This window comes from Nilaparvata lugens, chromosome 2, assembly GCF_014356525.2.
Source record: "Nilaparvata lugens isolate BPH chromosome 2, ASM1435652v1, whole genome shotgun sequence".
NCBI lineage: Eukaryota > Metazoa > Arthropoda > Insecta > Hemiptera > Delphacidae > Nilaparvata > Nilaparvata lugens.
This window is the reverse complement of record NC_052505.1, coordinates 50,515,572-50,532,356: the sequence shown is the minus strand read 5'-3', so window position 1 is coordinate 50,532,356 and position 16,785 is coordinate 50,515,572. Positions and strand designations below refer to the sequence as shown.

General features: G+C 34.9%; 1 protein-coding gene across 2 annotated transcripts in view; it reads left to right on the top strand.

Annotated features, from left to right (window-relative positions):
• Window positions 1-1,639: 1,639 nt before the first annotated feature.
• Window positions 1,640-16,785, top strand: part of LOC111051195 — a 55,043-nt gene continuing 39,897 nt past the window's right edge. Inside the window, exon 1 of one of the 2 annotated variants that reach the window (XM_039421444.1) lies at window positions 1,640-1,829. In XM_039421444.1, coding sequence (XP_039277378.1) covers window positions 1,655-1,829 — 175 coding nt within the window. In that variant the 5' untranslated portion in view covers window positions 1,640-1,654. The remainder of the gene's footprint in view (window positions 1,830-16,785) is intronic. The other variant, XM_039421445.1, reaches the window with a different exon arrangement.

Here is a 16,785-nt window from a genome sequence, read left to right as displayed (position 1 = left end):
CTGTTGTATTGGTTCCTCTGTCTATGTTTGTACGCAGCCATGGCCTTGAGAGAGCCAGTTGCACTGTTAATTCCTATTCTGGACTAAATACCACGAGAACCAATGAGAGAAGCCATCTATGAAAAAAGCCCTGCTCTGATCAATTCTCATGAAATTTATTCCTGATTGAAATTGAACATGGTTTTGTGCTACTGGATATTTTCATGTTTCAAAATCATCTGAAAACTAAATCGAAAAAAAAACATAATATTCCATCAGCTGCTCCTATTTCCCTTCATGATGTCATTACATGACACAAGACAAACCTATTGATATTGATAGATCACAAGTAAATACTAAAGTTGTCAATTTGGATAGCAATAAAATTAAGTTAAATGTTAGTTTACATCCAAATTTTCATCCCTAAGCTTTTGGTTTCAAGCTAAGATCAGAAAGAAATCATATAATGGTAGTCAATAATCAAAGTGAATGAACTCTATTCAGATTTATGCAAATTCACATTCAAATGATCTCACTTCAATATTTATGATAGTAAAGTTTAGGACATGTGAAATCAGCCACAATAAATGTTATACTAGCTATTATGAATGGACTCTTATGTAAGAATGGTCTTCCATGGAAGAAAGAATCAGTGGATTGTCAGCTTTTACACTTTTGGATAAGTGAAACGAAAAGTAAGCGACAGGCTATGCCAAAAATTCCAGAATAAGCAAGAGATCCATGGATACCAGAGTTATCAAATTCCGAATCAACTTAATTTGGAATTTAATCTTCAATTGCATCAAGCAAAAACAAAAATAACATGATCATTGCTAATTTGATAACTGTCAACGGGAAATATTAATTGCCAATGAATAAAGTCGAGGTTGACTCTTGAACCCCGCCCAATATTCTACAAAATTCGCTGCAATTGAACTACTATTCTACAGAGCACTTCCAACACATCAATGATTAATCGAATGATTTGACACAATAAATTTCATGTCAAGTTGTGCCTAATCTCAAAAACGATTATAACAATTTTGGTAGAATTTATATTATAAATGGTTCACAAAAATAATCTTATTTTTCAATTCCCGTAGCGAAGCACGGGTGCCCCGATAGTACAATTATGAAAATTGACACATTGTCATCTGCTTTTTTGTGAACAAATTATACTTAGACTCACTACTCTAATCTATCAGCATAAGTTGAATTAGAAGAATTGGTGTAATTCATGAGGAATGTTGACAATCTGATGTCAATCTATATGAAGGGTATTCATACAATTTCTGAGTTTAGTTAAAAGTTACATAACAATATATTTTCTTTATCAAACAAATTGATTTTGGGAATAAGGAATGGATAGAGAAAAGGTCATACTAATATCACTGTTATTTTCTCGATGACAATATACCAATAGCTATTTTGCGTTTCAATGCAACATCCCTATCCTCCCCGTGTTAAATTGTGGCCTTTATCCACCTACGTGCTTATAGCGAATTTGTAAGATTCTAATAAATTTTCAACTTCATTCAACTGTTTGTACAAAATCAATTATAATTAAAATGATAATATTGGAACTGCTTATATGTGCAAATATTGAATATCGTATTATTGGGATACAATATTATTTTGCAACAAATTGTTCATTAATCGCAAATGACTTTAATAAATGTGCATTCACATTCCGACTGCGCTGTGTATACTGTATTATCATTTTAGCTGGAGTGTGCCAAGAAGAAAGAAAAAAATCATAAGGTTAGAAATAAGAGAAGTGCCCGAAATAGAGCACTCAGTCCATTCCGGTGATCGCCAGAGCTGGGAAAACTTCTGCTTCCTACTTTACAGTAAGTTAATCAATTCCTACTAAACATTTACATCCTCATCATCATTGATTATTATTCTATACAATAAACGAACTCTTCACCAGGTAGATCGCTTATTCAGCTGATTCTATTTGAATTCAATTAATAGGAGCTGTGTGATGCAGTTGTTTCTTTGCCAAATTCTACACAGAATGCCGGTGTAGTGTGTTAGAATTCTTTCAAAAGCTTCAGAAGTTATAAAACTTCTCGTAAACACAATTTCAACATAACTTCCTATATAAAATTATTGATCAGATTCTGTATTCATGCATTGATAACTTTCATAGCAAATATTATTACAGTGTTGACAATGACGTATTGTGACTGTATTGTCATTTCTTATAGATTTGGCTACTTCCTTCTATTTTGAATAGCAGAATAATACTTCAATAGATACTGTTTACAGTTGCAATATACTCGACAAATATCAATGAAATAGATTTTCATTCTTATGGTAGTCCACTGCTAATTATTTTTGTTGTTGACTGAGTGTTGCTTATGTCTCTCAAAAAAGATTCATGTTGAAAGGTTCATTTTCAAAAGTAGTAAATTATAAATTTCCCTCTACAAAATATTATGAAAACCGTACAGCATTATAAAAACAAAAAATGAATGCTATAGCTTATATCAGCGTATTTGAAACAAACGTAGCCTATAGCCTAGTGCCTATAGTGAGATTCACTTTAAACTGTCAGCATAAGTTATAAAATAGCACCAACGCTCCCCATTTAAAACAATAGATTGAATTTGAATGAGAGGTACCACGTGATATTTTGCCACTTATTAGTAAGTTGTAATCTTCAGAGATCAACAATGATGAGCTTTCTTCTATGGAATTAATGAGTTTTATAACCTGGATCTAAGCATAGCTGACATAATATTCTAATGCTGAATAATTAAAATATAATTTCGTTGTAATACTATTGTTGTAATTATAACACTCAATATTATTTATTTGAAAGTCAGAAACAATATTTTTCATGAAATAATACCTCTACCTCTCCTGAAGTAACAAATCATTAAAATAATATCAGTAGCATAGTAGGCCTACAGTATTCGTTAGTTCGTTACCATTAGTCTTTCAACTATTCCATATATTTTTGAGAATGAACTGAGATGTTATTGCTCATCGGCATTATTATACAGTTTGGAATCATGAAACGGAAATAATATTGAATCCCAGGAGGAGACACACAGTGAATGGAGTTCATTATTCAACTACTGCTCGCAAAGACTGATCATTAGTAGAAATCAAATGAGCCGATTACTGGCTTATCATCAAATGATGGGGTAAGAATAACAATTTTAATGGGGACAACAAACTATGTCACACCTACAAAAGCAGGACATCACCGTTTCATGCTTTATCATCAGGACATCACATTAAATGTTTTCCCAAATATTCTATTGTATTATTAATATTACATATGCTTGAAATTTATTGACATACCTATGCCTATTTTATATTATTTACTTCATTCATTCAATAGTTAGCTTATTCTTGTATATCACTTTTTTTTGCTTCCGAGTTTACCGAGTAACTTTCCTAAGTTACCAGTATTACATATAATTATTATTTACTGCAGGATAATACCATGGACAATAAATTTTATACATAATACTGAATGGAATAAATTGTTTTCCAGAATAATAATAATAGTCGTTAATAATGAAGCTCACGCAGCAATACTATTTTCCAGTATGCTGCCATAGAATATCCAAAATAGAGTATATTGAATTAAGTTCTATGTAGAAACAACTTCGAAATCTCACTTAGTGCCTTGCTTACAGGGTTATCTTGAAAGCAGGTCCTAGGTCCTTAGGATCGTGAAATAATTCACAATCTTTAGTAATAATACATGCTCGGGATTCTGTATTCAGGATTAATCTTGTACATCACTGTTTTCTTCTTATAATATTTCAATAATTTTGTTGTGGCATGATATTTTCTGTGGAATAAAATTTAATGTCGAAATTATTTTAAATAGGCTATAACGTACAACTTTACGCTGAAGCGGAACTTTTTCGTTCATAACAGTTAATAGCCAGGAGTTGGAATGTGTATTCGAAATGCAACAACGGTATATAATTCAAAAGCTTGAACCGACAGAAATTCGTCTTTAGAAGGAGCAAATTCCTATTGGCTTCCCCGTAGTTCACAATAATTTTGTATATTTGCAAAATGCATCATCCACTGTACTGAAACGACAATCACAGATTGCAGGTACAAACTTCTCACAAATTCCATTGGGTGCTAACGCCTAACCCTTCTGAGTGAAAAAAGAAACTAATTAACGAGTTAATATGCTGACTTCTTTTAAGAATAGAATTCTAGATCAAGAGTAAGGAGAGTAGATACTGTCATTTCTTCATATGCGCAAATTATGTTTGTTCCAGCTTGATTAATAATATGGTGTGCTAGGCAATACCATAGATACTGTAGCTTGATAATAGATAATGTAATTTGAACTAATTCTGTTCTATTCATTCATATTCTGCAGGTGATGTTGATAGGAATGCACGATTTTCCAATCCAAATGATTTATATCACACTTCTTGAAAATTCAGCAAGAAAAGTTTATGCAATTATAGGAGAATAGTGAAATTTACGTAATGCAATTTATCAATCTATAGTCGGTTCTTTCGTCAAGTTTACACGTTTCCGACACTGAATGAAAATCTCTCATAGATTAATTTTCAAAAACAGTTCTGAGTACTAAGTAGATTAACAAGTCTCTTCAACATTAAAATCTGAATAAATAAATATATAAAGTTTATTGAATAAACATTACTATGTAGGTGAATAAGCCTGAAATTTACTTGCTGATTCTACGCCTTTGTGTTGAAGAGCAATGTCCAACCACCTGTTGGAGACACCTCTGATTCTACCTGCGAAGAGCCATCCTCTATTATGTCGGAACCCTTTAGTCCCAAAAAGTGTTGGTCTCAAAGTTCCTAGCACCTTGAATAATATTTCGGTATGATAAAGAATCGTATCTTTGAAGGCGAAGTCTATAAAATAGATTAACAGAAAATTCAAAAGGGAAATCATAGTTGGGCTCGTACGGTACCGAGTTTCTCGTCATATTCTAATCACATTGTAAGATTCATTTGAAGCGTTGTAGGCCATAATGTGTTGACCTTGATTGCTGACACATCAGTTTGAAAGTAAAACACAAATCAGTGCAACACCAAATGAAGAGCCTTACGTAGCGTATCTAACTTGAGTGAGTTTCCTGTATGACATCAAGTGGTTAACCAAACAATCAGGACCCAGGACGATATCAATCAGGCCCGGCCCAAGTGGTGGACGGACCGGGCGGCAGGTTTTGGGGGCGGCAAATTTAAAGGAACGGAAAATTTAAAAATACAAATAAATAATAAATTCATGATATCAAATGTGAATGGTGGAATTATATAAGAAGTTTTTCAACCTCGAGCTAATGAAGACTTTTCTAAGATCAACAATGTCCCAGGAACGTCTGGCTGGTCTAGCGAACATAAAATAGTTCAGTCCCCAGATCTTGAAGAATTGGTGAAAAAATTTCCCCATGCAAAGGTCAGACAAATTCTACTTAATTAAACAGGTGTGCTGAACAAACTTGTGTTGTAGAAATAATTGTAGTTTTAATTACTTAGCAAGTTAAGTTGTAATACTCTCTTGCAGTCTACGGCAAAGGCTAAAAATAAACTTTCTACTGGTGATATTTTTCAAAGTTTCTCGATTTGTATAAATTATCAAGCTATCACAATGAAAAAGTTTAACAGGTGTGTTAAACAAACTTGTAGAAATTGTAGTTCTAATTACTTAGCAAGTTAAGTAGGCCTAAGGCTAGCTTCACACGCTTTCGGTTTCATTCGGTTCGGTTCGTTTTCGGTTCGGTTCGTTACCGAAAACGAATGAGGCTTTCATACATGTCAGGTTTTAATTCGTACGGTTCTAATTAGGTATTTTCTTCTCAAACACAGCTGTGTTTGGATTTTCACAGTTCATGCTGGTATATTTAAATAAAACAGCTGGTGTTGAATTGTAAGATGTTATTTCTTGAACAACAAAATTTTAAAGTTAATTGAAAATGTGAATTATTTGAATAGTTTCTTTTTGATTATGTTAATATTTTGGATGTTCAGAGAGATTATTTTTTTAAATTGAAAATTTGTTCCTTGTTTTGACACATGGTATATGAACTTCATCTCTCCTCTCCATTGATGAAATCATGTAATATTCGTGGAAAAAAAATAAATAAATGAAAATTCTCACTTAGTTTGTATTTATATCTTTCATATTTTTTTAGCAAACTATTCATTGAGAAAAAAATTTTCTGTGAACTAACAGAAATGAATTGACAATAATTATTATTTTGACTTGGAAAATTTTGAAACAGATAATCACGATATCAGGTTAAAATAAAAACAAAAAAAGCAAGCGTGTGTAAAAGACTTTGTTTTTCCTGTTTCCCCAGCAACGAATTCGAATATAATGAAACCTATTCGTGTCGAGGGGGCGTTCGGTGCTATGCGGTTGCTATTCGGTACCGAATTCAAACCGAATCATCGTTTCATACTTATCGGAATTTGCCGAAAACGAAACGAACCGAACCGAACCGAAAGTGTGTGAAAGTAGCCTAATGCTATGTTGCAGTCTACGTCTTAAGGCTGTGCAAAGGCTAAAAATAAACTTTCTTGTACTGGTGATATTTTTCAAAGTTTTTCGATTTGTATATATCAAAATGAAAAAGTTTTCTTAGGAAAACATTTTCTTCCAATCATTACTTTTTGAGATATGAACGCCTAAAGTTTAAATTTTTGGGACAGGACATTTCAAATTCCGTACAAGATAAATTCTTCATGGTATTGTTGATTGAATAAAACAAGAAAATTGATCTCTTGTGTACTCCGATTAAAAGTCCAGTTTCAACTGTCAGGCAGCCACCAAGGTGTAATAGAGCATCATTGGACTCTTTCATGGGGTCTTTGAAGAAGCCTGTCTGTTTCGATTCCAGTTCTCAGACAGATAGATGATGATACTCTAAAATCCAAAGATGAATTATTAGGGAGAATTAAACAGCTTACAACGAGTCAGTCTGCCCTAGTTGAAGAGATTCAGAGACTTACCATGGAATTGGATAACCGAAATTCAACAAATTCTCTTTCCAGTGTGACTCTGGTTGATAAAAGTATAAACACCGAAGCGTTTATCCAACCATGCGAAAGTTGTCAGAGTATAAATAAGAGTAATGCCAAGTTCAAAGAAGAGAATAATTTTTTAAGTGAGAAAATTGGAACCATGTCAATCTCTATTGAAACAATGGAGGCGGACGATAATGCCTTAAGGAATGAGTTAATAGCACATAGGAACGAAGCTGATAAATGGAGGTCGATGTATGACAATTTATGTGCCGCGTCGAATAAGTACACTGGTAGTCCTATTGAAGTGTACAACAGATTTTCATTGTTATCTGTAGATGAATCAGACTCACCCACGACTGTTCACGGACCTCCAGTAAAGCTACGGATCTGTAAATCACCAACATCTCGAAATCGTAAAACTCAATTTGCGAACCATGTCAAGTATATGAACTCTGATAAGAGTTCGGAAAGAGTTACTTCTCCAATTCCTCGCGACAGTGAAAGAGTTGTCTTAAGCTCGGCGCGTAATTTGAATAGACGACAAAATTCGGATGGTGTGATAAAATTATTTTCCGCCAGCCAAGGAAGGAGACTGAACGATTTAATTTCAAAAAGGACCGATGCTCGAGTTACTAGTATTCTGAAGCCTGGGGCACGTTTCGGCTCAGTTATTTCGGAGTGTGATAAGGAATGCGGATCCATGTCTCAGCGTGATCTCACGGTTCTGATTGGTGGTACGAATGACTTTTCAAACAGCTCTGGAGAAGGCTACCTCGAAAGAATGGAAGCTCAACTTGAAAAGCTGAAGCATACTCGGGTTTTTGTTGTAAATATACCGTGCAGATATGATCTTCCTGTGTTTTCACCTATTAATGTAGCAATATCTCAGGCTAATGAAAAACTGAAGAAGCTTGTCAGTCGCTTTAATAGTTTAGAATTATTTGATGTGTATGGCATAGGTAGGCGTTTTTATACTCGCCATGGTCTACATCTAAACATCATTGGAAAGAACATTATTGCTGATAAGATTCTTAATAGTTTTCGAAGTGTCGGGGTTGAGGTACTACAACGACAGAACTCTTTGGAAGGTTGTGGTTTTTTAGGACTCCAGATTTAGTGAAAGATATTGATTATAAAATACCAATTAGAATGAGTCAGTCACACACTGATAGAAGGTTTCAGTTACACAATGCTTCTCATAATCGTGGTGTTGACCTCAGTAATTTAGTTATTATTCCTTGTCAAAATTCGACGAAAAGAAAGATGAATCCAAGTATAGGAGGAGATGAATCTCGCATTGATCACTGTGATGATGCTTCAGTAGGCTCTCTAGAGTCATGTTTCAAAGTAATTCACCAAAATGTAGATTGTATTGCTAACAAGATACATTTTTTAAATGATTTAATTGAGGATGAAAACCCAGATGTATTGGTAATAACAGAGCATGGTCTTAGAAAGTATGAAATCGATTGTATTGTTTTGAAAAATATGTTTCTTTCAACTAATTACTGTAGAGATCACATGATTAAAGGTTGTGTGGCCATTTATGTGAGTGAACAGGTCAATGATCGTTCGAGAGCTTTGGATGTGGAGCAATTCTGTAGTGAGGGAAATATTGAGGCATGTGGGATAAGGTTCAGGTTGAGAAACAGGATTTTTGTTATTGTAGGAGTTTACCGTTCGCCAAATGGTGATTCTAATTTATTTTTTGAAAATTTCAAGTCGATGATGGATGAGTTGCTTGTAACCATTGAATACAATATAATACTGGCGGGTGATTATAATATTGATATTCTAAACGACTCTCCTATCAAAAAAATTTTATTAAATACCTTAAATCAATTTGGTTTATCTTATACTGTACATATTCCAACCAGAATAACTGCAAATAGTGCTACAGCTATAGATAATGTAGTTACAAATATTCCTGAAGAAGGCTATATGGTTAGTGTTTTGCATACATTTATATCTGATCACACAGCTCAAGTATTCTCGGTATTTCATGAGGGAGATTTCAGGGTGCAGAAAAAGAGTTCAACAGGTGCGCATGATTGTAATGAAAAGAACATAGAATGTTTGAGACAGGCATTAAGTGTTGAGAGCTGGAGGGCGGTCTATGACCAATCCGATCCAGATCTACAATTTATAAATTTCCATAGGAATCTGCTCTATTATTTCAAGGTACATTGTCCGGTCAAAACAGTCAGCAAGAGATTAAATGATAATAGGCTAAGAAAACGTTTGAAAGGTCAGTGGATGACTAAGGAGATAGAAATAATGAGATCTCTTCTAGAGATAGCAAAAACGAGAGTGAGTGAAGGAGTGGACATAGACATACAACTACTTAAAAAAGTAAAGGAGCTTTATAACAATAAGGTTGAAGAGGCAAAGAAAAAACATTTCAGTGAATATATACTTTCCTCTGCCAACAGAACCAAGTCTAGCTGGGAGATTGTGAATAGACTTAGAGGGAGTAACAAAAAAGATCAATGCCCACCGAAATTGAATATAATAACAAACTGATTACAGGTAGCAAGTCCATAGCTGAAAGTTTTAATCACTTTTTTGTATCCATGGCTCCAGCAAATGAAAACTCTGCAGCACAAGAATCATTGAAAAAGAAAAGTCATAAAGAATGTTCCAAAATTTTTTTTCTTTTTCCCTCAAATGTCAATGAGGTTGTGGGAGTTATAAAAAACCTAAAAGCTAAAAAGTCTGTGGGCCCAGATGAAATCTCGGTGTCAGTAATTAAGGCATGTTGTCATGAAATAGCAGAGCCATTGGTTTTCATTATCAACTCAATGTTTAAGACAGGTATATTTCCAGACTTATTGAAAATAGCCAAAGTGATTCCTATCCTAAAAAAAGGTAATGTTATGGATATTAATAATAAATTATCGACCTATTTCAGTTTTAAATACGTTGTCAAAGGTTTTTGAGAGGCTCATTCATGATAGAATTATGAGTTATCTGTTAAAATTCGATTTGCTTTTCAATTGTCAATATGGTTTTATGAAGGGAAAGTCAACAATCACTGCAGCGGTAAATTTTTTTGAGTCAATTGTGAAAGGGATTGATGCTGGTGATTATGTAACTGCGCTCCTATTGGACCTGTCAAGAGCCTTTAATAGTGTCAATATCGATATTCTTTTATGCAAGTTATCAAAGCTCGGAATTAGAGGCGTGGCGAATAGATTGATAGCATCATACATGAGCAACAGGTTCCAGTACACATGTATATCTACTCCTAATGGGTTAGTAAACTCAGCCAAGTTACCATTGACACGAGGCGTACCACAAGGCTCCATTTTAGGTCCATTACTCTTCATATTATATATAAATGATATTCAATTCAATGTTCCTGTCACTGATAAAATTACTCTCTATGCCGATGATTGTACCTTGCTATTTAAGAGATCAGATCTCATAGACTTGGAGATTGAGGCAAATAACATGGCAAATGAGGTTGTGCAGTTTTTTAATGATTCAGACCTCACTATAAATTCAAACAAAAGTCATGTCATCAGCTTTGATTATAAGTATCGTCCTTTTCACCCCACCATAACACTTGGTGAAACGAACATTGAAAGTTGTACTGTTGTGAACATGTTAGGTTTGTCGATGGATTCCAAGCTTAATTGGGGGGATCATGTAAACAAGATATCATTGAAATTGAGTAGGTCACTTTTTGCATTTAGAAATATTGTTAAACGGGTGCCTAAAACAACAGCATAAAGTGTCTACTATGCACTGATTGAATCCCACATTACTTATGGCATTGAATTATGGGGGAGTACCTCAAAGCAAAACATTCAAAGAATTTTTGTTCTGCAAAAGTCCGCAATAAGATACCTGGAAGGGCTCAAATTTCCACAGACATGTCGGGAGTCTTTCAGAAGCCTAAGTATTTTAACTGCGCGCCTCTCCACTAGGAAATACTGAAATGAAGTGCAACTTACGGGTGATTCTCATAGAACATAATCTCATGAGCTTATATCATTGTGCGAAATATCACTGTGAGGACAATATAGATGGTGATGATGGTTGAAGCTAAAAATGAGGTGTTTTTCACAAGACAATGAGCATTGTTGTCAAGTGTAACTGGAAATGTAAATGAGATAGAGCGCTCTACCTAGTCTCAGATTTTAGAGCACAAAATTACGCCCAAAGGGAATTTTACATCTAGATTGTAATCGGGATATATTGTTGATCAAATACTAAATATGATCAAAATTGATTTTTTTTCTTAAAATATCACTCATATTTGAAAAATTATAGCTCAGTACTCATTGGAGAGAGTTCCGAATGATCTCATTTCATTCAGAATTTTATGATCTTAAAAAAGGCAAGACCGAATTTTTTCTGTCCGATCACTGATTTTGCCGGAAATAGCTGAAAACTGGAAAATGAACCTAAAATACGAGGTTTTTGGGCCACTCTGTATTAGCACAAGGGAATTTTACATGAAGAATTTGGTTCTGAACCTCTCTCATGTATCCAAATAAAATATTAAAAAATATGAACTACACGATATAAATTGCAAGCAAACCCCCATTTTTATGTCTATATTGACTGGACTCTACTGTTCCCCAATATTTATATTTGTCAAATATTTGTTATGATATTAACAACTCATTGTCTATTAACTTACTCATTTCATCACACTCGTCAACCACAAACACTCAAAACAATAAATAAATGTTATAAACAGCTTACAAACTTTACAACAAGACAAATTAAAAGTCTGATTTTCAAAGACCTCTGACTTGGAGCAACTGGGAAAGACGACTGATCAGCGGCGACGGTAGAAAACCGCCAAATGTGTTAACGCCCATTTGGTCACGTACGCCACTGCGTAGACAAGAGCGGCAAAAAAACCGCCAGCCGCAGTGGCAGTGGACGGCTGCACAGCTGCCGCCAACGGCAATATAGCCGCGCGACGTTTCTGCCGCCCAGTGTGTAAGCTTCCATTCAAGTCCATAGACTACTGCTCGAACGGCGGCGACGGCGAAATCACCGCCCCGGCAGAAACCGCCCATTGTGTAACCGGCGTTAGGCGATCGCTCAAGGAGGGTTGGAACCCGGGATTAACAATTAAAGACGGGATACTTGTGGGGGGGGGCAGTTGCCGATCTCGCCCAGGGCGGCAGAGTCCCTAGGGCCGTGACTGATATCAATAATGAATCATCAAACTACCCAAACTACTTCTTGTCTTAATCCTTTCCAACGATTCTCTCTCCATTACTCATAATACGATTCACTTCATATACTATTCCAATTAAAACTCACACTATTCATGTTGGGAAGTTTTGCTTGAAGCCAGTTCCACTAAACCGCAATAAATACGCATCAAGGTTCGAGACTCACCTAAAACTGTGCAATTCTATGCATACCGTATATCATCGTCATAATAATTCCTGATACTACACAGTAAATAAACAAAGTTTCTCTCCTAATTGTTTCTCTTGTCTTATTACAATATTGTTTGACCATTATTATTTCTTTTTTCTTTGCTTGTGAGTAAAGACGTTTCTTTGCTTTTGATTCATGAGTAAAGACGTCATATTCTCATATAGTAGGCCTATTATTCTTAACAAAAATATTCAATTCAATGGAGATAAATCATTTTGGGGATTCACCTCCCGCATAATAGATATTTACATTCATAAATTTGAGATTACATGCACATAATATAATCATTTTATGTTTAATCATAGTACATTTAGCAGTTATGTTGTAAACCTAAAAAAAATATAGTTTTTCCAAGTTTGGAATTTTCCAATTATTTGTAATTAATTTAATTCAATTTAGAAGTATTTTTTTTTTAATTTAAAAATGATTTTTTTGTGTATGGTTTGTAAATTGAGGGTGTAATTGAAGAATTTTGAAGTGAAATACCTAAACTCTAGCTACATTATTTTGGACTGGTGTATAAATTAGAATTGGAACTGTTTTGGGCGTAAATTAGCCAGTGGTACTCTTCTGTAAGTTGTATAGTTCTAAATGATTGAAAAAATAAATAAATTTTAAATGAGTAGAAGGGAAAAAACGAGCCCTTACTATTTCTCTTCCGAACTTAGATGACAAAGCTAGGATGACAGAGGTAGCTCTTCACTTTCACCTTCATACATCAGCTCCAGATTCAAATGACACATCCACGCCCTTTCCCAATCACAATATCAATATGCAGAGCTCCTCCTCAGTTTCAATTACACTTTCACCAACATCTACATACTTCAAATCTTATCATTTAAAAAAAGCACAGACTGAATAACTGAGATCCTTACAATAATACGAATCATTAAAATCCATGGAAGCAAGTCAAACCACATCCTCAATTACCTACTCCAATACAGCTCCCATCCAATACTAATCGACACTATTTAAGAAAGTATATATATAGCGAGTTTTTGCAACTTCAGTAATGTCGCTTCTCGCACCCCAATCGCCATCTTTCCTTATTTATCCAGTCTCCTTCAAAAAGACCTCTACTCTCCATTTGAATGTGGACATTGGATACACATTTCTTTCGCGGTCTACCACGCCTATTTTTGTTCGCTGGTACCCAATTCCATACTTTCAAAGGAAGTCTTCCTTCATTCATTCTGCGCAGGTGTCCATACCATTTCAATTGTTTCTCTCCAATGACATCCATTATTGTGTTTTTTGCTCTCATTCTCTCTCTTATTATATCATTCCTGATTCGATCCAGCAACGTCAATCCTAAACTCCTCCTCCAGTACATCATTTCCGCTGAAAGAAGTTTTTGAGAAGTTAATTTGTCCACACACCACACTTCTGACCTATACGTCATGACTGGCTCAATCATTGCCTGGTATATATTTTTTTGTATTTTTTGTAATGTTTTTATTCTATTCAGGCCTGGTCTGAATCCACTTTGCTCCTCTATTTCTATTATTTCCTGTTCTATTCTATTTTTTAAAACTCTTTCATAAAGCTTTCCAATGGATGATGTTACATTAATACCTCGATAATTATTACAATCCCTTCGATTTCCCTTTTTGTAAATGGAATGTAAATATGAAATCTTCCAGTCTTTAGGAATTTGATCTCTTTTCAAACACCTGTTAAAAATTTCGCACAGCAGTTCCAGCATTCTCATGGTGGCGTTTTTAATTAGCTCAATAGGCAAATCACCTGGTCCTGGGGCTTTATTATTCTTCATTCTAAGCAGTGTTGTTTTTATTTCTTCCAACTTAAGTGGCTCTGCTTCTCTTATTACTATTTCCTCCACATCTATTCCTGTCTCTAGGTATTCAGTACGAAAGTACCTAACTAAATATACATCTCCTCACTTAACCACTATACCTACTCCCCTCCCTCGCCAACCCAACTCTTCCCCCTCCTCTACACCTCTTCAAAATTCCTCTAAAATTTACCTCAACGAAATAACAAAATTCAGTATCAATTGATAGTGAATTGATATCAAATTCAGTATCAAAAGGTACTTCCGGTACACTGAAGATGGGGTCAAGTGCCTTAAACACGTCAACGGACTTGGCTTAACATTGAAACCTACCGTTGTGAAAGTGAAAATAATCACGCAATAATTCACTCATGAGAGTGGAATAATCATATTATTGATTAGCAATTCAAGTTAGGTTGCAACGCGGATTTAGAAAAAAAAGAGAAATGAAAATTAATGGGATATATACTGTATAACATTTGGAAATTATGAAATAAGATTCCCGTGTTACCATATAAAAGTTAATGATTATAAAGAACAATGAATTGAGAAACGAGGTTGGAACTTGAGAAAATGCCGTGATACAAAACTACAAAATAGAACCACTTTTTCTATTGATAGAGGATGTCTTGTCGAAAATATTCTGAAAAAAGGGCACTCATTATAAATTCCAATTCAAAAAAATACAAAATAACCATGACGGACTCAACGAGGGTGCACTCCTCAAGATCCGAGGATTTCAAACAATGAATGAACTGAAAACTAACTCATCTTCAGGTATCAATAACATTAATGACAGCTGTCTAAAAGTAGCCCATTTAATTGCAATCCCTTTAAAAACTATAATTAACAAATGCTTTGAAAAGGGTTTCTTCCCAAAGGAATTTGAAATCGCCAAAATTATCCCACTCCACAAGTCTGGTGACACAAAAAATCCTACAAACTACCGTCCAATTAGCCTACTTAGTGTTCTATCAAAAGTTATGGGGAAACTTATTAAAAAGTGTTTGATGCGATATTTGAAGGAGAAAAATGTGATTCACCCTAATCAATTCGGTTTTCAAGAGGAGAAAATCGCGGAGGACGCAATTTCATTTTTAGTTAAAACTGTAACAAATGATTTCAAGTGTTTGATGCGATATTTGAAGGAAAAAAATGTGATTCACCCTAATCAATTCGGTTTTCAAGAGGAGAAAAGCACGGAGGACGCAATTTCATTTTTAGTTAAAACTGTAACAAATAATTTCACTCTCAGTAGAAAATCAATTGCAATATTCATCGATCTCAGTAAAGCTTTTGATACCATTCCACACTCAAAACTTTTAGAGAAGCTCAACCACATCAGTATCCGCGGTTTGCCATTAAAACTCTTTTCAAGCTACCTTGAGGGACGAACGCAATATTATCGACAATGAAACCAGTATTGAACATCTTTTTGACTACGGCTTACCTCAAGGAACCGTTCTATCCCCCATCCATTTCCTAATATATATCAACGATCTCCTAAGCATAAACATTAAAATGGCCAAGCAATCTCCTTTGCTGATGATACCACGCTAATATTTCCAGGTGATAAGTGGGAGGAAACTAGAGCTGCAGCTGAGAGAGGAATCGCAGATGTCAAAGCTTGGCTTGACTACCATACCTTAACATTGAATCATAAAAAGTCTTCTTTCATGACATTTACTCCCAATGCTGCCACCAATTACTCAAATGTCTTTAGAAATCCACAAGACTAGCTGCATAAATTTAGTCTCACCTAATACCAGTTGTAACTGTCCTGCCTTAGAGGACTCAAAATCTGTTAAATATTTAGGGGTAATGATTGACCGGCATTTGAGGTGGGATTGCCAAATTCAATCGTTGTGCAACAAGACCAAGTATTTAACAAACAGATTCTATAAAATAAGTCAACTAAAACTGCCAAATCTTTCTATGATGATCTATTTTGCATACGCTCAATCTGTTCTACAGTATGGAATAAGGGTGTGGGGTGGTGCAGCTAAACAACACATTAATAAAATTTTCAACATACAGAAACACATTATTAAGGTTGCACTAGGCAGGCCAAGGCTGTACCCGACTCAAACTCTTTTTCTTCAATCATCAGCTTCACATACAATGCAACCAGTATCTTTTAGAAGTAGCAATAAAAGTTATTCATCACCGAATTGGGAGGGAGAAGAGAAAATGGTAGCATCAGAGACTGCATGGATTCTCCGTAAACAAAAGAAGAGAAAAATCCGTGACTCACCAGAAAAAAAAAGGCCTGCAACTGATTCAACAAGTATGACACCGACAGAAAAGAGAAACAAGCCACCACCAGTCATATTAAGCAATATACAAGAGTATTTGAAAATTAAAGAGGCATTGAAATCGAAAAATCTCAATGTCAGTGCCAACATGATGAACAACAACCAGCTAAAATTGAATGTTGAAACTGAACAAGAATACAGAGATTTAACTAAGATGTTGAAGTAAGCTAAATATGAATGGCACACGTACGAAAATAAACAAGCTCGTCCAATTCGTGTCATGGCTAAAGAGCTTCATCCATCATGCAATCCAGAGGATATAAAGAACGATCTTCTAAGCAGAGGC